We start from the raw sequence: 25041 nt of genomic DNA, 5'->3' as shown, positions 1-25041 counted from the left end.
CATAATATAGCAGAATAATAATAATGTTCTCCAGATCGTTTTCAGCCAAAGCGGCCAATCTCAATCTCAATCATGCTTACACGTAGCCACTAGACCAGCGATACTAAACCGTTTCTTTACAGGGGATACAAACACGTGTGTCATGGTGTCGCGGGCCGCGAGCAAAAATATTTAGGTAATTATTTCTTAGGTTTAGGGATTGTTACAAATTGAATTAAACTACTAGTAATTATGAACGGATTTATTGCGTATATTTTAACATTTTCTGATGTTTCAAAAACTTTGCAGTGTCCGTTGTCACAAGCAGTTGTTTAAATCAAATGATTTAGGTTTTTAAAAAACCTTTGAAATTTAAAATAGAAAATAAAGTAACACCAGGCGGTCCGCAGGTTGATAACCGTTGCACTATACCAATGAGGCATATAGCAGAGCTATTAGAAGATCTCATGAAAATGTACAGTCAGCTTATCTTAACTCCTGTCGCTGGCATAGGCTGAACTAAATAGGTCACGCGCGAGCCGTTACCTATAATTGTCCATAAGAATATTTAAAGGAGCATTAGGTACAAAATATGTAAAGTACGACTTTTCAGTGATAATCGTAAAATGATCTCTGTGAAATAAAATGCCAATGGAATAGAAATATAATACTTGAAAACAGTATTTGAAAAACAATTTAGGGTTCTTTAGTCTTACGAAAAAGATTTCCTTTTTTATATTCATTTAATAATATTTCAAGTAGGCATTAAATAGTTATTTTTAAAATAGTTACAAGAACTTGTGGGACGTGACTATATTGTCTATAAATGTCCCACTGCTGGGCTGTGGGAGTCTACGACACTGCTTTAAGGCGGACGGATACATGTGATTTCCACCCACATACCGTTTACTTCACAAAACTTTTGTATCGAATAATGTTATAACAATATTTTATTTTTACTATTGAGATAATTTCGCTTTTCATTAACAAAATTAGAATGACCTTAATGAAGACTTAAATTGTAATTTTACAAGTCCATTAATAACACAAATTATGTTATAAGTGGTAAGGAGATTCACACAAAAGTGCATCTGCAAAAACCTGGGTAAAAATAATAATGAAGAAAGGTACGAATATGTCCTAATTATAATATTAAATATAAAACATACCTTTTAAAGCTTCAACCAGTATGATGAAACATGACAATTGACTTGTTTAAGATCTTCGAATCTAGGACAAAACATTATTTTTTATATATAATCTGTTTTATATTTCAAAAAGTTATCAGATCAATTTATAATAAATATATATTAACTGCAAAATATTGTATAATAATATTAGGAAACTGTTCAAATTGTAGTTAGGATAATAAATTAAATGTATAAAAAAAACCGCAATTCTTGTCTAACACATACTTATTAACTATTTATTACAACTCACTTAAAACTCAAGTTAAATTCTTAAGCACAGGGACATTGGATTTTTCACTTCTAATGAATATGTTAGACCAAGACAAAGATAAGGCATTAAAGTTTCATATGGACTTCCGTCGGCTTCCACTGCCATCTTCTCATATTATAGTTTATCTGTAAGAAAGTTTATTAATTTATAATGCCTTGGTTTCAAACAGCAATCTTCGGCTATTATTTACATGTTAAAACAACTGAGCTTTTTGGTTCTTAAATATCATAGTTTAACAAAGACAGTGTTGTACGTACCAGATATAACATGAAAAATCAATGTCTTAATAATAACACAAACAATCAAATTGTGTTCTTACAATTTCAATATTCAAATACGCTAACTTGTAAATTTTTACCTCTAGATAAGTGTTTCGAGACTTCACCTTTTTTTTCTTTTTCTTATAAATATAATAAGTATACTAAAACAGGAAAATAAAAGGAATTTTTTTTTAAAACAAAAAAACGCAATATTTACGACATATCATCAAGAATGAAGTATTGGTGTAAATAATGTTTTTAATAAGTAATAATTCATCGAAGTATTATAAATATTTTTATGACTTACTAGTTCAGAAAATCCTCGGTCTTCCTTTGAATACATGTTTAAAGTGCCGCTTATTATTATTTTAATTTATAATTTACACTGATAAGTTAACTTATAGAAATTAAGTAGAGAATAACAAATAAATATGATGAATTGAATAAGTCATGTACTAACAGCCTCAAAAACTAAAAAGCAAAACCTCGTTATTGACAAAATTGATTATTGAAGGAAATGATAGAATGTATTGACAGCTCAATTTTTTTTAACAGGCAACAACCTATTTCATCCGATATAATAAAATTTAAGATTAACATATGATCATGATGATTGAACTTGAATTAGAGATTGTTTCTGTATTAAGCGGTTTGGTTTAATTGTTAGCTGATATTATGGAGTGGCAAACCATCATGGGAGAGATTATTACCCCCTAGGTGCTATAAGTTGGCGCAAAAATAATAATAAAAAAATATCTTTAATTCGATTAAAGGAAATAATGTTTTAATACAAATATTTACTTTACGTCAAAATTACATATCGATTGTATTTCAGTTATGTAGTGATTATACACGTAAAAAATAGATTTCAGTTGAAGGCGGCCAATGATAATTTCTCACACATATTATATATTACATATTATTATCGATACAGAACGGAGTACAATAAGGAAAAATAATTTCTCTTATCTTTTACGTTAAGTACAAGTCATTGAAACGATTCGAATCAAGTAACGATTTTTTTATAAAAAATCAAAAAAATCTAAAAAGTATTTTTAGCCTGTAATTCTACATTCTAGTCTCAAATAGTTTTCTGTCAATTTTGCGTTTGTGATTCGTAGTAAACGTGTTTTTGTGAATTTATTTTGTTTCTACATTTTCGCAATAAGCTTATTTATAACTATAAAATTTTATTAGCCGCCTATATTAGGATTAATTTTATTGTCAATTATTCATTTTAAACCATTACAATGGTTGTTCTATCTTCAACATTTGCTGTACCGGCTGAGGGAGTTTTATTTCAAACACCCTCAACTAAATTACTCGTGAACGATCTGGAATTAGGCACGGCCACATTATACATAACAGAAAAGTAAGCTCTAAAACTGTCTCAGTGAAATATTTATTTATCGCTATGTAAAATTGCGAATTTATTTCAGTAATGTGATTTGGGGTGGTGGAGTAAATGCATCCGGAGGTGCATCTCCGACGATATCGCTCCTTTATCCTAATATTTCACTCCACGCCATACAGAGAGAGCCCATTCCAGCCTTATATATGGTTCTGAATTATGAGCTCAGGTTAGTAAACAAAGGAATGTATTTTTTACCAATTAATTTTGCTTTGTTCCTAATTAATTACTTGAAGTGAAATTGTATGTTGTAATATTTCTTATATAAAAATATATTAGTATAATTTGATTATGACCGATATTGGCGAGTCTCATTGCAAATGCACAAGAGATATTAAAAGTCTATTAATTGTCTTCACTCTCAAAATCTAATGGGAGGGTCAATATGCCCAGAAAGACCTCATGTGGCCTATTTGCTCTATTGCCTATTTATTCTATAAAAAAAAATATTTACTAATTATTCCTTAAAATTATACAACATGTATACTATTGTCTGTCAACTTGTCTGTTTGTCTTGAGTCTGGGTGTAATTATCTGTATAAGTATGTATTTACTAAAAGAAAAGTAGTGTATGTGGTATATCAGTTGTCTGGTTTCCATAGTACAAGCTCTGTATAAGCTTAATTTGGGCTCAGATGGCCGTATATGAATAATGTCCCAGGATATTATTATATTATAATAGTAAGAGTGGGCTAATCACTCTGCTGTATTATGCACTAAATACAGTACTTGATTAATGAATTCTGGTGACCTGATGTACGGAATATACTTTTTAAGGCACCAGGCTCGATAGATATGATAATGCACATAGCTGATATGATTTGCTTTTGTCATTTATGGAGAAATAAGCAAACTCATTACTTATAATGAAATACTATCCCAACTATCAACTAGTTTAATGGTGCATGCCCGGGTTTGAACCCACAATCATCAGTTATGATTCACGCATTCTAACCACTAGGCCATCTCAGCTCTTCCACCACCACAACCCGGACAAGCACCACTGTATATTCATGTGCTTAATTTGTGTTTATAATTTATCTCGTGCTTAACGGTGAAGAAAAACATCTTGAGGAAACCTTCATGTGTCTAATTTCACTGAAATTCTGCCGCATGTTTATTCTACCAACCCGCATTGGAGTAGCGTGGTGGAATAAGCTCCAAACATTCTTCTCAAAATGGAGAGGAGACCTTAGCCCAGTAGTGGGACATTAACAGGCTGCTATTGTACTGTTACTGTATCAACTAGTTATATCCACTTTTACTTCTATAGTTCAAACACTTAACTTTGCAAACTTACTAAACTCAATGCTTTTATGAATGAATACCATAGATTACTTTATATCTCGAAGATGTTTTGACGTTTATTTATCTTTTCTCCTACCATTGACTGAAATGGTCTTGGAGTTTACCTTTATTTACTTTGCCTCTTATTTTAAATTATTATTTTTTCTGTATTATGTTCTCGGTATACAATATAGAAAATGTTTATTGTTATTATATTTGATCATAGGCTACCAGAATTGATTCATCAGGCTGGAGGTGATGCACAACAAAATGAACAAGATGATGATGACGACTTTGATGCCGATGATCACCCCATCACACAGCTGCGGTAAATTATTATTACTGTGTGATATTAGTTTTGCTGTTTTAAAAAGCTAATATCACAGATTAAAGTTAATTAGTTTGTTATTCGAGTTGATTTCTTTTTTCTGACTTGTTTACGGCATAGTAGCTATGTAATTTGTCAGTTCTCACAAAGGTTCTGTCCCAGACAAGGGGTCTGCTGTAGGAATCAAAAGCCTGACAAATCCGATTGGCCGACACTGCCTTGCAATCTTCTTCTATACTTCTATGCTTCAGAATACTGAGGGATAATACTTGAATATTTCATCTCTATATTGTTTTTATCAAAATATTAGTGCATGTATTTCATTATTTAAAAAAATGTCTAATTTTAAAAACGTGAAAAAACTTTTTTCAAACAGCTGGTTTTTTATTAAACACGTAATTCATTATGTTTGAATTTAGGTTCATCCCCCAAAATGAATCGGATCTCAGCACCATGTACACAGCAATGAGCCAAGGCCAGGCTCTTCACCCAGATCCTGCTGATGAAGTGGACGATGACGACCCATACATGGATGGAGAGGAATTTGATGATGGTAAAAATAGTTTTTATATTGTAACAGTTAATTATCCATGCCGGATATATGTCGTCTTATTGTGATATTCTCATATGATAATGTAGATGGATTTCATTGTGATATTATTCATTTTTGCTCTTATTGTGTCACTGTCGAGCATGAGATAAATTATAAACAAAACTGAGTATATTATCAGTAAGTGGTTCATGTTTAGGTTAAATTTTAATCTGTCTATATATGGTATTATTCTTGTTCCTTATACATATATTTATAATGGCTGAACAATGGTTCAATTTCAAACAAAGCGGTATATACATTTCTGTTAAGCGGTAGAATGAATGAGCTGAAGGTTTATAGTGGTAAACTAAATTTGACTTATGCATTGTTCTAGTGGCTTTTAAGGCCACAAATCCTGAGGTTCTGGGTTGGGCCGATGAAAAGTTGCCGCAGTACCTAATCTGCTTTGCAATGGTTGTCCTGGCCCAGTGATCTATATCACTATAACTTGCCATTTTCAACGGTGACGAAGTGAATAAAACTGGTACGAAATGTACTGTGCCATATTTGCCATATAAAATAAGATGGACCACTTCGTAAGAGTATCTGTTCTAGTTGTTAATTTGAAGTGTTTAGTGGCAAGTCGATGGTGTAACTATCTTAAAAAAAAAAATCTCATATCCACCCGTGTGTGTGTGTGCAGGCGACGAGGAGTTCGAGGACGCGGAGGAGAGCGCGGCGCCCGAGGCGGCCGAGCGCCTCGCCGCGCTGCGCCTGCACAACGGCGCCGGTACGCGCGGGGCCCGCGGGGGACCCGCAGGGGACCCGCAGGGGACCGTCCTTAGCCCCTTGTTTAATTCTGTATATATACCAGTGACGTCGTACATTTTGATAGGTCATCCTTTTTACCGCCTTCTTTAAGACCAACCCAAGGTCGGTCGCTATGAAAATATTCAATGTTTGTTGGTTTTTGTGTTTAGTCTTTTCATTTTTTTGATTGTGATTTGATTTTGACTGGTAGAGCTTTGTGCAAGCTCGTCTGGGTAGGTACCACCCACTGATCAGATATTCTACCGCAAAACAGCAGTACTTGGTATTGTTGTGTTCTGATTTGAATAGTAAGTGAGTGAGCCAGTGTAATTGCAGGCATAAGGGACATAACATCTTAGTTCCCAAGGTTGGTGGTGCATTGGTGATGTAAGTGATGGTTAACATTTCTTACAATGCCAATGTCTATGGGCGTTGGTGACGACTCACCATCAGGTGGCCCATATGCTCGTCCGCCTTCCTATTTTATATATAAAAAAAGATATAATATCATTTTTTTAAGTATTGTTTTAGGTGAAAGATGAATTAGCAAAAAAATCTCTTCCAAATTGTATTGGCTCTATAATCCGCATCGATCTATCTCATTTGTGTTTTTCCAATGTTATATTACAGAAATAATCTGTTTTATTGGCGCAACTAATTCATTAAGCCCATAAAGCGAGTACGAACCACCCAGTATCGGCCATCTACTAAATATTGTAAATTATGCTGATTACTTTACCGGATTTCCTCATGAAGAAAATATTTTTTATTTCACCTTGAAACATACTGTGTGTCCTTGAACTTGTCTAGTCCTACATTTGAGGTTTATATCATTGTGCTAATTGATATTTTATTTCAATTCCAGACTGTGAAGACGCGGAGGCCGGTGAAGAGTGATCTGTCTGACATGATTATTTGGTAATTTACTCGCCAAGTATTTACAGATTCCCTAAGGAGGGACTTCTTGTTGTAATATCTTAGTAACGTTGTAATAATTCGCTATAAATGTCGATCTAGTGTTATGATTGGTGATTTGCATTATGTATGAATTTATGTTACATATAAATTGTACGGATATAAATTTTATCGATATTTCTTTAATGTAATTTATCGTTAGTTATGTTTATATACATTTAATATACTATCTCTCCCTTTTATAAGCATACATGTTACAGTCAAAATTCTATACTGGTTAAAATAAACAGTAATTTTAATTAGTGGACATACGCTTTTTATGATTTTGTATCTCAGTACTAGTACAGTACTAACGGCCATTTTTATATATTTCTTAAAATGGTAGTTTATAGAAATTAAAGTATCCTAATAATCTAACCTAATTTATGTTTTTATTCGAAAGTACCTTGACAATGTTGCCAGTCACAAATAATATTGACCAAGAAAGAGTTCTGACTGTAATATTTACATATACATTTATAATGGTCGTGTATTGAATAACTTAATGTGTACACTTGGCTTATGCTAAACTAATAAGCACTGCCGCACCAATGTTACTTATTACTTTATATCTCATTGGAGGATTCCTTAGACAATTAAAAGTGTTTTTTTTTATTGTGACACAGAAGTAATGATTGAAACAAAACGCACATTACATTTATGGCATGAACTAAATAGCTATTATAAATGAAAAGAATTGAAGTTTCAACTTGTCTACATATAAGTAACATCTATGAAAAATATAAGATTTTTTGCCATCAAAAACAAAGTGATACCAAACTTTTTGATACTATTTTAAAAATAAATTTCAATACTTTATATAAAATTAACTTAATATCGAAAATTTGATTAATATCGAAAATGTGGCATTTTGGCGCTTTAATTAAATTTATTTGATAATATTTAATTTCTAAAAAATACTTGGATGCCATAATATATTTAAAAATCAGAAACCCGCCAAAAATTGTGATGAAAAGAAAGAAATTATTTGTGATTTGTAACAGATTAAAAATTATGCCTATAACTTTGTGTCAAGCCAAATTCAGTAACTCTTTATGTAGTCGTAATAAAATGCAGTGATGCCAACTTGGGGTAAACGCCCAAATTTGGGGGAATGAAGATGTCCAGGGGGTCTATTATTCAACATATTTTTTTCCTTAAAAAACGCACGACTCTGTACAATTTATATTAAGCCTTGAATCAATTAACAAACTAAACCACATTATACATACATTGAGATTGAAATAATAGCTCAACGGTCAGCGTGCTTGTACAACACGTAAGAAGCCCGCCGAACAAAAATAAAAATCGTTTTTTTTCATTGTTATCATCATTAATAATATTAGGTCATTAATTAATGTATGTAAAGTGTAAAATGCACCCGCATAAATACAACAGCTATTTTAAACTATTTGAATGTATGTTTAAATTGTGTATGAAATTACCTCTCAAACCCAGTGTACAACCAAAAATTTAGGGGTTCTTAATAGATATTTAGGGGAATTGGAAGTTGGTCCTAGGGAGAATATTCCGTAGGAGTTGGCATCACTGATAAAATGTTTTATTTTTGGTAAAATGTTTATTGTAGTGAATAGTTTTATAAAAACGCTTATAATGTTATTTCATGTTTCTCTGATTCTATCTCCGACCGCTCAAAGTGTTTGTATTCAGTGTTCATATTCAGAAAATTGTTCGATATCGAAATTCGAATATTAAAATTATAATAAAAAAATAACTCAATTTTTCTCTAACCTTTAATTGGAACCTTCTAGACACGCAGTAAGGTAAGTAAACTATTTGTGAAATGTATAGAACTGGAGTATAGTTGTATTGATAAGAGTAATAAAATATCGATGAGTCAGGGATGTGATGTTGCTTTTCGAAAAATTCCGTTTGTTCCGACATCCTATTTCCGAAATAGGACAAATGTCAAGTTACAATATATAGACGAGTAGCAGTTCAACAGTTGTGTATGTCATCGGAAAAGATTCCGTTAATGTTTAATTATCACCAAACTACTATTAGAAGATTGTCTTTTTTTAATGTTGTCCAGATATATTCCTTTGACTGTATCGTACCTCCGTTGCGATCCAATACAATAGTAAAATCAATTGCAATCCAATAGTAAAATAGCCCGTATCTGCGTAACGTGACTGCGATCATCGCGTGTTCATTTGTGTCAAGTATTGTCTGGCCACAGCTTAAGAACAAAAAGCTGGAGTGCATATAACCTCATAATTTGTTTAAACAAACTCATTTTTAGTAAGTCTAACCCCATCCAGGAAGAGATGCAATAGAAAATAAGCAGTAGCAATAATAATATTGATCTTTACGAATATAACATAAAATATCAATCTGTTAGTGGTTACGAATTAAAAACAAATATTTATTCCAATATCAAAATACGAAAATTGCATTATAATAATGCATTTAAATGAAACACAACTATACACTACAGTTTTATTAGGAAAACACAATACATTATAGTTCATTTATATTAACAATTAAGAAATAGAGCGTCGTGAAAGAAAACGTACGTTTGTACTTTTTAGAAACATGCACAAAAAAAAATATTTATAAAATAAATCTTTTTTTTATTTCTTTATCCAACGAAACCAACTTATCGGAATATTTAACACCGGCCTAGTTACACGACGTTTCACTTAATATTAATTTATTTATAACCATATGTCTAGCTCGATTCTAACGCGATTACTACCGTAATCACAAACTTTACACGACGTAGTCACTGAACTGATTTGCAACTTGCGATTTGTGTGTGCGTTACTCGTTTAGACATTATTCTATATAGATATATAATAGCCTATATTTTTCTTCGCCTCCATTCTCTATGCCCAATAAATTATTAAAAATGTTAAATATGCCTCATATAGGTCGAAAGTTAAACTTTCAAATGGTCAATATTAAATCGATTCAGTAATTTTTTGACCTATTTATATAAATAGAATATGTGTATATATTTAATATATACATCATAAATTTTGTAAATCTTTTAAAAACATTTGACACAATTTGAGACTTGAAATATCTCACATAACTTTATGGAATAATGTCTAAAGATAAAAAAATATATATTATAATTATAAATGTAAGAATTAAAACTACTGATACAATTATATTAACAGTCTTAATTTCATCGATAATTTCACAAAATTGATTAATTTTCACCTTAATCATAAAATGTCATAATTATGTTCAAAATGAAAAGAAAAACAAAAAAAAAACAAATATAAACAAATTAAAAATCAAATTCATTGAACAATCGACAACATCTTGTGCAATGTTATAATTATTTAAAGTATTTTTGCCGATACTTGCCTAAGACATATACAATTCAATTCAAATTAAAAATTACTATGAAAATAAGACAATATTACATATAACTATAATTAAATATAAAACAATATATTACTTTATGGGCTATTTATATATTGGACACAGATGACGTTGTCCAGACAATGGTTTACTTACAGCTAAATATCTCTGTTAGCCGATTAAAACTGGGTACATAGAAGAAATAACTTAAGACTAGCAGTGCTCTGTGGCTTCAAATTTGGATTATGCATTGTCTGTACTGAACATATGAATGAGTTCATTTGTTAAATATTGATTGATTATATTTATTATAGAGAATATCTCTTGACACTAATTATGGTACTCAATAATTGGGTTTCCTAATGTAAAAGATTTAGATTATAGAATAGATAAAAGATTTAGAATTATATAAATACAGAATACAGATGAAGCCGTAACGATTAAGTATATTAGATAATTATTTAAATGAAAGTATTTTAACACAAAAATTATTTCACACCTATCCAATGTTGCTATTTATGTCATCTGCAAATGACATATTGGCAATTTAATTTCTATGCAAAAATATAGCAATATACATCTCTAAACAGCCTCTTTTTATCAAATTTTTTGGGCAAATATCTACTGTACGGAATCAGCTTTTGTGCTCTCTGATCAAATGCAACATAGTTATTAACATATTGACTATAATTAATCTTCAGATAAATTTATTTACATATAGATTTCATAAGATGTTGAAATAAATTGTCATGTATATTTGAGAAATATTAATGTGCTTTTGTACTTTGTTTTTAATTTGAAAAGTACAGCGAAAAACCACTGGATTTAGAGGGCACAACACCAGTTAATGATGATGAACACAGACCTATGTCTAGTATTGAGTTTGTTGCTGGCCTTCCTCAGTACAATCTACATTCCGAACCGGTGGTAGCTTTAGATTAATATAATTGTTAAAGCCTACTTAAGTAGTGTAATTTGATTCGAAAAAAGGCTTGGATTGCAGCTGTAGTGAGCCGAGGTACGTCTCGGTTAAGCATCAAGAACTAGTTAATATAATAATAAATAATGCACTATACCCTATTTTAACCGACCAAATATAGATAACAATATACATAAACCGATGCTTAAGCTTTTATTAAATATTCAATTTTCTCATTCTAAATATTACAATATAATACTTATATTAAAAACGAAAATATAAACTCCATTATTATGTCTATGTTTCCCTGAAGACTATATCATTGGTAATGAACAATGTCATCCGTTCATGAAATATAATTGTCAAACCGCTGTTGATTACGTTCTGTGACTACGTCTCAGTGACCGTGGTTTTACAGCCAAAACTTAATATTTATAACAATCACTTTGATACACGCATTTTGACTGTAATTATAGATGATCGTCAGTCAATTCTAGAACTTGGATAATCATTTTTTTGCAACGGTTTCGTATTATACTGACGTAATCAAAACTTGCAGACTTTTCCCCTTATTTGAGTACAATATGAGGCCTAAAATAATAGTATGAAAACAAAAATACTGTATTTACTTGTATGAAGGTACAAAAAACATGACATTTTATGGTTCAAACAGGCTCAAGTTTTGTGAATTGCACAAGTTTTCATCGATAAAGTCTTACAAACATTTAATCATTTTGCAAAATAACAGCAAAACGATTGTCAATCGCGTACACATACCAAACCGTTCCAAAGATACGATCCCAACGTCCAAGTTCAACCACGGTCCCGCATTGAATTAAAATAAACAAAAAGTGTAAGCTAGCATCACGCGTCGGCTCCGTTAAGAGCGGCGGGCGCTTCGCTGCCGGCCTGGGGCTGCGCGGCGGGCTGCGGGGCGGCGGCCGGGGGCTGCACCGGCGTCTCTCCCTTCACGTCGGCGTCCTTGTCGCTCTCCGTGTCCTGGCTGGACGTGTCCATGGTATCTGCTTTGGAGTCTTTCTCGGATTCCGTGTGTTCCGTGTCTTTTTGTTCGTCCATTTGTTTGTCATCTTTGTCGTTGTCCTGTGCTTTGTCTGAAAATGATAATTATTTTATATTACTTATTTTTATTCCTTCTTTTATTCAATACAGCATATAATTTATAATTGTTGGGCATATTCAATTTCTAACAGATATAATCATACATTATCTTATAAATGTAACCGTAATAATAATAATTGAGAAATAATAGTAATAAATATATGTTATTAATGGTAGGTAAGGATTTTTAATGGTATTTGGTCTTTCTTAGCTATAGTCACCGCCACTATAAAAAGGTTGTGGTTTTTTTGTGTGGTATCAACCCAGAGGAGCCTGCACAAAGCCATACCACATATTATCACTATGTTGCCCTCTACAGCACTAATTTTATCACTTTAGCACAGACATTTCCCTGACCATTAAAGAAGGAAAAAGTATCATATATATATATATATAAAGTTTGTTTATCTTTACTCCACCTGCCATTGCAATATACACTATATAAATAAAACAGTAAGTCGCACCAGTGTCATCAATTTCCATTGCCGTGTCGGTTTCTGTGTCTGTTTCTTTCTTCTCGTTTCCGTTCACCTTCTAGAAAAAAAAACAAATGCAAATTATAATTTATTCCATTTTAAATACTATAATATCTAACTAAAGGACAAGACGAGACGAGACGAGACAAATAACTACTAACAATAAATCTGTTGGCACTAAATTTTAGTTTATATATTTATATTACATAATTGTTTATTTTTAATTTCTATTTATATATTTTGATAATTAATTGTATTTTTTTACTTTTACAACTTATTAAAATAATACATAAAATTACAATTTAATTAATTATTAAAATACTTAAGTTTTTTTTTTACTTAGCTAATTTACTTGTACTACAATTATTGTTTATTTTGCTTTCTATAATTAAAACCAACAGAGAATGCACAACAATAGATACACATATATCTAAAATAAAATTATATTATTATAAACCTTCACCAATAGTTTAAATGAAATATTTATAAACTATTCCAACTGCATAAGTAAATGTAAATAAACAAATATAACCTTCAATTGAGACAACGCTATTGGTCGAGCTCTAAAATAATCTATGGCATTCATTATTTATTTATTTTTTTATAGAATAGGAAGGTGGACGAGCATATGGGCCACCTGATGGTAAGTGGTCACCAAACGCCCTTAGACATTGGCATTGTAAGAAATGTCAACCATCGCTTATAGCCAATGCGCCACCAACCTTGGGAACTAAGATTTTATGTCCCTTGTGCCTGTAATTACACTGGCTCACTCACCCTTCAAACCGGAACACAACAATATCAAGTATTGCTGTTTTGCGGTAGAATATCTGATGAGTGGGTGGTACCTACCCAGACGGGCTTGCACAAAGCCCTACCACCAGTATGGATTCGTAAAAAAAAGGTTTTGACGGCGAAGTTGTTATAGGAAGTTTGGAAGTAAAATTAAAGTAGATATAAGTTTGTGGAATAGTGTTGTATTTTAAAATAGTACATTAATCATAATATAACAGACTTGAAACAATTTCTACTTCTGCCATTGGAATAGCCTAGTTTCCAGTAATAATACTATACATAACTATATAAATACTTGTTATTATATAAAAAGTAAATGAAACCTAATTCCGACGAGTCTTTTTGCCGCTTCTTGAAGCGCTTGACGTCGTAGATTTTGTTGTTTTCTTTTTTTTCGCCTAACGATATGTATATTGGTATTGTTAATATCATAAAATAAATATGAAGTATGTTCATCCCATGTTTTTTTTCTATTTGTAATAGTTAATTCAAAACGTTATTTAGCGACGATTAGTTAAACAATGCTGTCTTCTTTCGAATGTTAAATCAATAATGACAGAAATATTGAAGTAAGTGTTTAACTAAACAGACACTAAGCATCGTTTATAAGTAAAGTCGCTAAACTGTTCCTTACACGATTAATGTGTACACACAAGACAAATAAGATGTTATGTCAATTGTGCCTGATGAATGGGCGATACCTACCTAGACCGACTTGCAAGAAACCTTACTATATATAGAAAACATATTTTTTTCATTCAAAATACTTGAATGCTCTCATTGGAGACAATGGAAGTTCTTTTAGCTTATATTGTAAATGAAAATAAATATTAACATGCGAAAATTAGATTCAAGAAAAATAACGATTCTTGCTTTCTAAAAATGTACACAACTGTAGGCTACTTTTGGAAATAATAATTAAATAAGTAGGTATATACATATATAAAGGTAATGTTTCATCTAAACCCAAATTTTCTAACTGTATTTCAACTACGGCAGTCTTTTTTAAAGCGAACTAGAAAACCATGCCACCAAAGGTCTCATTAGGAGAGATCAATTTGTTGGATCGGCTACGTGCGTACACCACGTTACACGTGTAATTTAAACAATATTAAACTTTTAACCCATTTCTGTTACTATATCCATAGTTGTACCAGCTAGTTACTAGGTCAAGAAAGCAATTCGAAAATATATTATACATAGGCTAGGCTTTGTGAGTTGTTTGTTAAAACTGATACTTACTTCTGGTTTGTCATCAGCTCGAACCACATCAGCTGGCTGTGCACTCGACGTGGAAGAGATCTCTTCATCTTGTTCTTGTTTCTTCGGTCGTTTCGTCGGTCGCTTCTTCTCCTCCTCGACAGGTTCGACCGTCTCCTCCTCCGTTTCCATCTCGGGGGCCGGTGACGCCTCCTTTTGGGCCGTAGGGTCCTCCTGTAAAGTTATAGAACAAATAATCCTTAACTATTGTTAACATTCAAAAATCTTTTGAAAGCTTTAGAGAGAGGGGATTTGAAAGTCGCTCCAGGTCTTGGCGAAAAGGTTGTGCATTGCCATACAGCGTGGAAACACGGCCTGTTTTATGGGCAGCTGTGCATTGGATAGGGATCGGGGGTGCTTCTTTAAATTTGACTATTTTTGTTCCAAATTATTGAATAAAATTAAGTTTTATTCAGAATTTAAATTTGAATACTTTGTATATCTGTGTATTGTAAATAATATTAATAATAATTTATATTTTTCATGTAAGATTTGAATATATATTGTAATATATTTTCATAAAGCTGAAAATCGATCAAGAACCGTTCAAAATGCAGGATTCGCGGTGTTCATACTAGTTCTATGATTTTCAATTGTGTTCACTGAAATGTCCCGTTGTTAGAAACGTTTAGGAGCGCATACCACGAGCAGCACGGCGTGCTGTCCGCCGGCCGCCACGCGCAGCGCGGGGCGCGGCTGCACGGCGCGCGCGGGCTCGGCGCAGTCGGCGCGCGCGCCCGTGCCCAGCTGCCCCTCGCTGCCCATGCCCCACGCGAACGCCTCGCCTGCGACCACGGGTCAGTTACACTCACTTATAATGGACAAAAATCTACCATCGGTTCGGAAATAAGTACCCAGACCTTTGAACAACTCGCGAAAGAAATTCGATATTACTCTTTAGGTCAGGAATACAAGTATTATATATTGTTACGAGGGAAGATGCAAATACATCAAGTAAAGAATTTAAAATTATAACAGAGATCCCCCCCTTCCTCACGACCAGGCGGGCACTGACCTGTGTCCGTGACCGCGAACGAGCTGCACGTGCCGGCTGCGATACTGACGCACTTCTTATTTTGCAACTTGGGTATGGGCTCGAGTGTCTCCGCGTCGCCCGGCCTGTCGCCTAGTCCGAGTCTGAAACATAATAGTGATGAAAATTAGTACGTATTTTTCTACGAGCTTACATAAGAAATCTTTGTCTCTGCTTAATATTTAAAGCAAATAGGAGCAATAACAATCTAGTGAAACGTGGGCAGATAAGGTAAACCGGATAGGCTGAAAATCGTTTACAGTTAGCTATAATAAGGCGTTTTTCTTGAATATCATCTATTCTGAGGGGTTTGTTTGCCGTGTCAAGTCTCTTAGACCTCTAGCCCCAGCGAGTGGCGTGCGTAGTGACTCACCGCCCGTAGTCACAGCGCCCCACGGCGTGCGCGGCGCCGGCTTCGTCCAGCGCCAGCGAGTGGTGCTGGCCGATGGCGACGCAGGTCCACACTCGCTCGTCGAACGCATCACACTCCTTCGGGGAGAAGAGCGCCGTCCGCCGCTTCTCGCCCGTTATGCCTGGAATTAAAGAAGACATCGACTTTATTAACTATATAATGTCAATTAAACGGCGTAATTTTGCTATTTGAATTGATAAATAACACAAAAAAATGATAATGATTTGTCTAACAATTTTTTAAATAGCTTTTAAAGTAAAAAATATTAACAACACGTATAACATGTTGGTATTGCTGACCGAGCTGTCCGTAGTTGTTGAGTCCCCAGGCCAGCATCCGTCCGGCGGGCTGCAGCGCGAAGCTGGCGTGGTGTCCGGCCCACACGGCGGCCGCTCCCCCCCGCAGCGACACGCGCGCCGGGCTCAGCAGCGCGCCTGCGCACAGCGAATGGTACGCATGTTAGACATTTTCTTTTGTTATTAATGTTTATGCAAGTCAGTCATCATAAAAAAATCTCATTGTACTCACTGAAACCCTGTCTTGCATCTCTGGTTGCAGATCTTTGTGATAATCTGCCGAGCTGTCCCTGTTCTCCACAGCCCATTGTGTACACTGACCCTGACGTCTGTGTGGATGAAACAATGTCAATTTACAAAATATATAAACTTACAAACATGATTTACAAAGATATATTATTATGTATTACTTGACTAAATTCAATTAATGAATTGATAATATTACTCACTGATAAAATAACAAGATGGTCTCCTCCCGATGCAACTGCCACAGCTTGTTCACCAATGTCTACTTTGATTGGTTCTTTGCAAGCTTTGCCTTCTCTTCCACGGACCACTAATCCCATACTCCCATGGGAATCCTGCAAAACAAAATTATTGTATCAAGATAAAGGTTTTGTTTTTTAAGTAACTGTTTTTTAGTTTTTAAGTACTGAAAAAAACTCAATATTTAACAAAAAATTAATCAATTTATCAGAAGCGAGCGAAGTTCGGTCTCCTAGGTACTAATTATAACAACATAAATTTCACCAATCTCAGTACTTTTAAATATTAAAAGCTAAATAAATTAGGTTTTCTTAAAGAAGAAATGATAGGACCTGATAGTAAGCGATTACTTCCAATTATAAATATGGGTACTGTATAAAAAAAATGATAAAATAAAGAAGTTCTTGACCAAATTTATATATTATATACAAGTCTCATATCAGATGGGATCAGAGAATCCAAGAGACATGCACTGGCAAATTCCTTACAGGCATTGTTAAGTCATAGGCAAAATTATCAAAGAATTTTGTACTTACTCTGAAAGCTCCCCAAGCGTAAACATCTCCATTGTCTAGTAGTGCTGCAGAATGAGAGTCACCCGCACTAATGACTACAGCAGGTAAGGGTAGATCTACTGCTTTTGGGGTGCCTTCCTCCTTCTCATTGGATGTAGGTCTACCCAAAGCCCCTTCATCATTGCAGCCAAATGTCCAAACCTATATTATAATAATTGGCGTCAAATTATATTAAATTATTTCAAAGACAAATTTAGAAGTTGAGTTTTACGAACAAATTTACAAATATATGATAACTTAACAGTGTATGTGTTTACATCATTCAGATTTTATTAATTTTAAAGATAAAAAGTATTAAGTTGTAATTTCAATGGATTTCTTTGTAACTAATATATAATTATTTGTCTAAGAGAAACAAAACAATTAGTTATCATTGTTTATTATAATGAATAGTTATTGCCGTTTTATTTTTAGTTATTTCTAGTGTATAAATATTATTGAAGATATTCCCAATTCACAACCAACTAGGCTATGCTAGGTTTTCCGGTGTCACGTTAATAGGAGTAAGAGATTCTGCGAAGTTCCACACTAACAGTATGATGAAGAATTTACAAAGGCATCATAACACATCTAGGCTAAGCGTGTGCTAAGAGATTGAACGTAAAATTTCTAAACAGTTTTATACATATAAATTTGTTTATGAATATCAATTAAAAAAAAAAATGATACTAACCTTTCCATCACTATCTAACGCCACTGTGTGCATGCCCCCCGCGTGCACGTCCACAATCTTGTTTCCAAGCGATGACACTTGTTTGAATCTAAAAGAAAATGACGTTGTAACACATGTTCAAAAATAAAATCTATATGCAATCTGAAACATATGTTCTGTCCTAACGTTTTAGAGGTTAAGGTGCCTCTTATTTATTGTGGTAGTAGATTATTTTCGAAGTCTTCATGTGGGGTCGTTTTTTTAAATTGTCTATTATTGGTAAACATGAACGCATATGTAAAGTATTGTCTATATTTATATTATAATAGGAGCCCATTTCGACTGCATTTTTCCCCTAAGAAAAGAAAGTTTCTAAAATGATTTCTTGGCGGATATGTTTTAAAATGAAAAGGAAAATTATTTTATAGTCACATTGTGACCAGAAATTATCAAATATAATATAAAAATACTAATATTTTTTCCTAACAGGCATATTGTCTAAGTTTTATAGAAAAGTTGATTAAAAGATTTGTAACGTTTTTATTTGTATAAATACATATATGTATATATATATATATATATATCTTATGAATAAAATTTGAACTTACTTAGTAGTCTCAATGACATCTTCACCCAATCCTAGTTGTCCAACATCACCTTGACCGCAGGTTAACACACAACCTCTCTTTTTGGGCGCAGACGGAATCTCCAACTGGATAGCTACATGTAATATAAGATTTAATTAACATTTGGTTAGAAATAAAGTATTAATACTCTGTCTATATGCCAAAGGTTACTTTGTTGGGTCTTACAATATAAAAAACAAAACAATCTTCCAACTTCATATCAATTAATCTAATTAAATATCTTATAAAACATTTTTGTATACAGACTTTGTACATAATAATGTAGTGCTTGCTCTGGTTTGAACCCATGATCATCAGTTAAGATTCACGCATTCTTACCACTGGGCCCTCTCGACTTCCAGTCTATTAAACATTGTTACAAACACTTAAACAGGAAACTGAATTAGTTCCAATTGCTAAAATAAAGAGTAGACTCCGATAGATCCGATCCGATCAGTATAAAAACAAAGCAAGATATTTTTTGCAAATTAACATATTTATAGATTACAAATGCTAGAGACCCAATTGCTATATTTTAAAAACCATTTTGTTTTGCTTACTAATATAAATAGTATTTTACAATAATAAAATTTTTTATTGATGTTTACAATGTATTCTGTAACATAACTACTTTAGATATATATTGTACTTAAACATTGGAGCACCAGGTCCTGCATTTGTCTTATCTTCGATATTTATGTTTCTACCATTACCTCCTACAGTAAATCAATAAATAGAACTGCAAATAATTTTCTAGCTTAAACAACATTCAAGCTATAAAAATGGTTGTGGTGTTTATGTGTGTTATAAATAAATAAACTTTATTTACTACGAAATACATAACAATTATATTTTTAGACAAAAAAGTTTTTTGTATTGAATATTTTACGACTAAATCTTATACATATATGCACAGATAATAATAATAACATTTATATGTTTTAGAGTATCTAGTTTAATTTTTAAAATATGTACAAATATATTCTATGATGACCGTTTTTTAAACTAGTATAAATTATAATATATTGTTATTTTACCTTTGTTGATTTTATGAGTCATAACAAATAACATAAATGTCAATATTAACTTCTTGTAATTTAGTAAATAGTTTTTAGTTACAATTTCATGTTTCATTGTCAATTGCATATTTTAAATTAATATTATTTATAGATAACCTTCGATCACTAATAAGAATTTCTTATTAGTGTTCTTATTAGAGATCGAAATAGATAACATAGTATAGGCTTGTGTGATTTATAAATATTTAATTTTCTTTAATAATAGCAATGTTATTTCCTTAACGAAAAAGTATCGCTGGATAGTATCGTGTTTGTATATGACCTTGAATGATTAACATAGCATTATATATTTACTATGAATAATTTAAATCATAATATGTTGTTTAAAATAATGTATATTGTATATTATGTTTTGTAAATAATAATTAATAGCACCAAATCATGGTCAATGTCGTAAATATAATGCTAATATTATAACAAAATAGTATGGCGAATACTAAGTCTAATTCAGCGACGATAATTCGTCTAACCTCAAAAGATTCCATTAACAACAAGCTTACGTAACTTTATCGTAACATATCCCAATAGGAACAATAATTAACCTCATTATTTGTTTAAAATGAAAGCAGTGACATTTATTACACCACCTTATACGAGTAAAACGAAAAAGGCGCCAATTATAATTGAATAATAATGCACTACATTTCCCGCCATCATGGTTTGACAGGTCATTGACGTCGGATAGAAATGTAAAGAAAACAACTGCTCTAACATCACATTAAGAACTGACCTCCACGTTTTTTCTTATTTTTCGGCCCTGCTGGTGCCGGAGTAGCAGAAGACTTTGACGCTGTCCGTTTAACGCCTCGCGCCGCCGGCATTTTATCTGCAATATTGCAAAGGACGCGTCAGTAAACACAGAGAGCGCGGCAAACGATCGTTGGCCGATGGCTTCGTACTGATGACGTTTTCACTGCTTTTTTAATTGCATTAGGGTTTTGAGTTTATTATGCCGACTACCGCACAAATAAAAAGTCTACGGCCCCATAGAATTATGCAAAGCGCCGATAGGTTATATTATGCATTGTATAGCCCTACACTGAGAACAAACAACGCATCCATATCGCACTCGAAAATGTTGTAGGGTATTAGAAAAAAATACTTACTGTTTTATTATGTAACGGTATAGTAATCCAAATTGTTAACAATTAATTGAAATCACTAAAGAATATGAGATGACGTATTATTTCAACAGAGTACAAATCCCGTGCATCTCCTCCGTTCGCTTCGCTTGGCCTATTCACCACAGATAAGAATAAATTATAGACGAAAATGAAGAGTGATGTCATCGGCACTACAGATTATAAACTTGCTTATGGCACGCTTTGAAATATATTTTGACGTAAAAAAATAAATTTGAAATGTAATTATTAATAGTTATTTAAAAGTGATAAAACCTAACAATATATTTTCGAATTTTTCGAGAAACTTTTATAAAATTTAAGAAAACTATAAGGTCTCATCCATATAATTCTTCGATTCGATTCTGTTAATGAATTCTATTCGTAAAAAGGTTATCAATAACAAAATATGTAAATTCAAATAGATAAACCCAATTTTAAGGATGATTTAAAATTTTGCTATTGCAATCTTAATTGTATTTCAGTCGCTAAAATATATCTTTTAAGGAGCACGTAATATAAATAAAAGATTATTAATTTATGCCTATATTTATAAAGAAGCATAAGTAAAACTAATGATATTTATAAGCTTATGAGGAATATGGTAAGTTCTAAGCCACAAATATTTTACTTTATTTTTCAAAGGTCACGTTGCTGAATGTTTTTATTGTTATAATACATATGTGTTTTATTTTCAATTGCTTTAAAGATTTTTGTTATTATTATATTTCTATAAGATTATACTGGCTGGCAATTCCTCTTGATTTCTGTAGTAAAGAATGCAGGTCGAAGAATGCATACTATAATTCTGATTATGCCTGGCTGAGCAACTATAAGAATATTATTTCGAATTTCATCGTTTATTTCAAAACGAAAAAAAAAGATGTTTTACTGTTATTTAGGTTAAGCTGTTACGAGATCGGAGATTCCGAATAAAGATGAGTTGTTTTTATTTTTAAATGTCTGTAAATATTGGATAAATTAGATCTATCTCTCAGTTCCATGGCAAAGTATTATTAGACAAGATTGGTTTCTAAACACACGTGAAATGTATTTCACTAGCCTAAAATTAATTGATTACAATAATTTGTACACAGCGCCACCTATCGGGTTTGTATATTATGATATGAATAATTTCGGTACTTAGATACATATCATTAACTTGACTACAACGTCACTTATCGGACCCTAGCATAACTATTGACTATAGTTCTACAAAAAAAAACTTGAACATTTAAATATATTATTTAAAATAAGACGACAATGAATCATCAGATTGAGGCCTTGAATATGTATTCCTTATACCAAGCCAACAATAAGTCTATTTTTTAAGAACAAACTCGAAACTCACAGCAGAAAACGGTCGTGAAAAGTCAGAAGGTGATATGCGACATTGATCATAATAATTATAACATTTCAGTATTTCACTATAAGTCGGTAATCAAAATTCACGGGTCATTACTCATGAAGTGAATTCTTACAGAATCGAACTATAATTCTATGAATTTAGAATAATTTAATTATTATATGATTTGGTAACAATAATAAAACAAAAAGGTTGCTCTGTATATTAAATATCTCAGAAGATGCAAATATTAAATAAATTCAATAATTCTGGATTACAACCCAAAAATGGCGAACCATAATAGAAAAGTAAGACTTGCCAAATACCATCCAGAGCAGAGGAATCAAGAATCCGACGAAGACAATTACCCCAAGAATATCTCTTCAAGGAAGTCAGCTGGTACACATTCAGTCAATGAGTCATCTGGACTCTATGACGTTTTCTTTTAATCCTGTTAGGAATATGTCAAAACGTAAAAAGTATTAAATATTGTCTATGTTATCATCTCGATATCTTTCATAAGAGTATTGAGAGTCCGACTCAAAGTTATGAGTGAGTAAGGTCTATGTCAGTTAACTCAGTAACAATCAATACGTCAGTGGAGATACAAATACAAGAAAAAAAAGAGACAAATATTGTGATTTTAACTTTTTTATTAAATTCTTTACACAGTTTTATTTAATTTAGTAAAAACTTACATCCCCAAAGCACATGCGACGTCGTGAACTAACGCATATTAAATAAAACGCTATTTTCGGTTAATTTCGCCAAACATAAACTGCATCAACAATTTCATATGCATTATGAATCCAGTGTGTTTCTATTTATATGGTAATCCATGTTATTTTGGCAATTTATCGGAATACCCATACCATCACGTACCAAGCACGCTTTAATAGGGGAATGAAATTTGTGCAATAAGTTTTGAATATAGCAAATAAGGTAATACAGTGGGTTCCAAATTTCTGAGCGTTAAGGCCGGATTCTTTTTAGTTCTAATTGACAAGACCACCATATTATAGGTTTAAATGGCACGCATCGTTTATATAATGAATTCCATCCATTGGTCTAGTCACTAGTGGCTAGATGTAAAGCAGACCCGGAGGTCCTGGGTTCAAATCCTAGGGATCAATAAAATATATTAGGTTGTTCTGGAAGTTGGAAGTGTGTACACCCCCGTGTCTCGGAAAGCACGTAAAGCCTGGTCCTGCGCCTAAACTATTTCAAGATTCGGGTTGCCGTTCCATCTGATTAAGAGATTGAAGGAATATAAAGCTTCATTAGTTTTTGTGCACACACTTGTGCTCTATAATATGTCCTGCGCAGTTGTCTAATCTCTCTTGAGGTTGGCTGCCGTGGCCGAAATCGGTTCGGAGGACAATATTATGTTTAGCTCGGTGTGTTGGACCATATTTATATGTGTGGGCCAACAAAGGTGAAATCAGTCATTATTGAGCCTTGATAAAATATATCCGCTAATCTGAACATGGAGGTTATTTCTCTTTTCTATGTCTGACAGGTATTTACACGTTGAATACACTTTATATAAAAGTACAAAATCCGTAACAGCCTGTGAATGTCCCACTGCTGGGCTAAAGGCCTCCTCTCCTCTTTTTGAGGAGAAGGTTTGGAGCTTATTCCACCACGCTGCTCCAATGCGGGTTGGTGGAATACACATGTGGCAGAATTAAAGTGAAATTAGACACATGCAGGTTTCCTCACGATGTTTTCCTTCACCGTAAAGCACGAGATGAATTATAATCGCAAATTAAGCACATGAAAATTCAGTGGTGCTTGCCCGGGTTTGAACCCACGATCATCGGTTAGGATTCCCGCGTTCTTACCACTGGGCCATCTCGGCTATTTAAAAGTACAAAATAATAGTTTTTTTTTACAATTAATAGGCCAGATGACCGTTGACTTGCCTGATGTTAAGAATCGAAATTAAGTAATTAAATTGAATTAAGGTTACGAAATGGACTAAGTTCTTCTCTTTTCTGAACAGCTAAGAGTTTGTTTACAAGTTCTATTGTGACTCAGCCAAAATACAAGTGCAAGAATTTTTCGGTACAAGAACATACTGGTTTTCTTAGGATTATGATTACTATGTTTTTTGTATTTTTAATTAAAATTATACGTAAATTGCTTTTTTAACTGGATAGGCACCTGATGGTAAATTGATACCAACGCCCATAGACATTGGCATTTTTTTTTATATCACATTGGAGACGTTTTTGCGTTTATAGGAGTGAACGGTCAGTAGATAAATAAATAAACAAATATTTTTTCATATTTCAAACTTAATATATATTAAACGTAATTTTTACCTATTTGACGTAATTTTTAATCATGAATTTTTTTCAACTCCAAACATTCCGTAGTCATCCTCATCCTCGCTTTCATCCGATAAATTTTATTAATGATAATGCGTTTTCATAATTACATCTAAAGCTTCTTTTCTATACTGAAATTTCTTTTTTTTTATGAAA

General features: G+C 32.7%; 2 protein-coding genes and 1 long non-coding RNA gene across 5 annotated transcripts; 1 reads left to right on the top strand and 2 right to left on the bottom strand.

Annotated features, from left to right (window-relative positions):
- Nucleotides 1–226: 226 nt before the first annotated feature.
- Nucleotides 227–2185, bottom strand: LOC126778625 (uncharacterized). Its single transcript, XR_007670173.1, has 4 exons — nt 2008–2185; nt 1420–1565; nt 1149–1209; nt 227–525 (listed from the first exon to the last, which is right to left on the bottom strand). It is a non-coding gene; the product is annotated as an uncharacterized LOC126778625 (long non-coding RNA).
- Nucleotides 2186–2791: 606 nt separating this feature from the next.
- Nucleotides 2792–8883, top strand: LOC126778569 (methylosome subunit pICln). Of its 2 annotated transcripts, none has more exons than XM_050502242.1 (6): nt 2792–3072; nt 3140–3280; nt 4625–4726; nt 5146–5279; nt 5962–6048; nt 6934–8883. In XM_050502242.1, exons 1-6 carry the CDS (start codon nt 2951–2953, stop codon nt 6963–6965), a joined length of 618 nt encoding a protein of 205 aa, XP_050358199.1. In that variant the 5' UTR covers nt 2792–2950; the 3' UTR covers nt 6966–8883. The 2 variants fall into 2 exon arrangements, with proteins under 2 accessions (XP_050358199.1, XP_050358198.1); XM_050502241.1 differs by having other exon boundaries at nt 5962–6119.
- Nucleotides 8884–9470: 587 nt separating this feature from the next.
- On the bottom strand, nt 9471–21339 carry LOC126778476 (regulator of chromosome condensation-like). Of its 2 annotated transcripts, XR_007670148.1 has the most exons (15): nt 21193–21339; nt 20817–20912; nt 18990–19101; nt 18403–18490; nt 17691–17870; nt 17118–17249; nt 16901–16997; nt 16672–16806; nt 16334–16493; nt 15943–16064; nt 15570–15712; nt 14910–15101; nt 13991–14065; nt 12861–12930; nt 12320–12389 (listed from the first exon to the last, which is right to left on the bottom strand). XR_007670148.1 is itself a non-coding variant. In XM_050502061.1 (14 exons), the coding sequence occupies exons 2-14, from the start codon at nt 20905–20907 to the stop codon at nt 12142–12144; spliced, it is 1770 nt and encodes a 589-aa protein (XP_050358018.1). In that variant the 5' UTR covers nt 20908–20912; nt 21193–21339; the 3' UTR covers nt 9471–12141. The 2 variants fall into 2 exon arrangements, 1 of the variants encoding a protein (XP_050358018.1); XM_050502061.1 differs by lacking the exon at nt 13991–14065 and having other exon boundaries at nt 9471–12389.
- Nucleotides 21340–25041: the final 3702 nt, after the last annotated feature.

The sequence above is a fragment of the Nymphalis io genome, chromosome 26 (genome assembly GCF_905147045.1).
Source record: "Nymphalis io chromosome 26, ilAglIoxx1.1, whole genome shotgun sequence".
NCBI lineage: Eukaryota > Metazoa > Arthropoda > Insecta > Lepidoptera > Nymphalidae > Nymphalis > Nymphalis io.
Note: the sequence above shows the minus strand (reverse complement) of the source record. Positions and strands in the feature narration are given on the sequence as shown.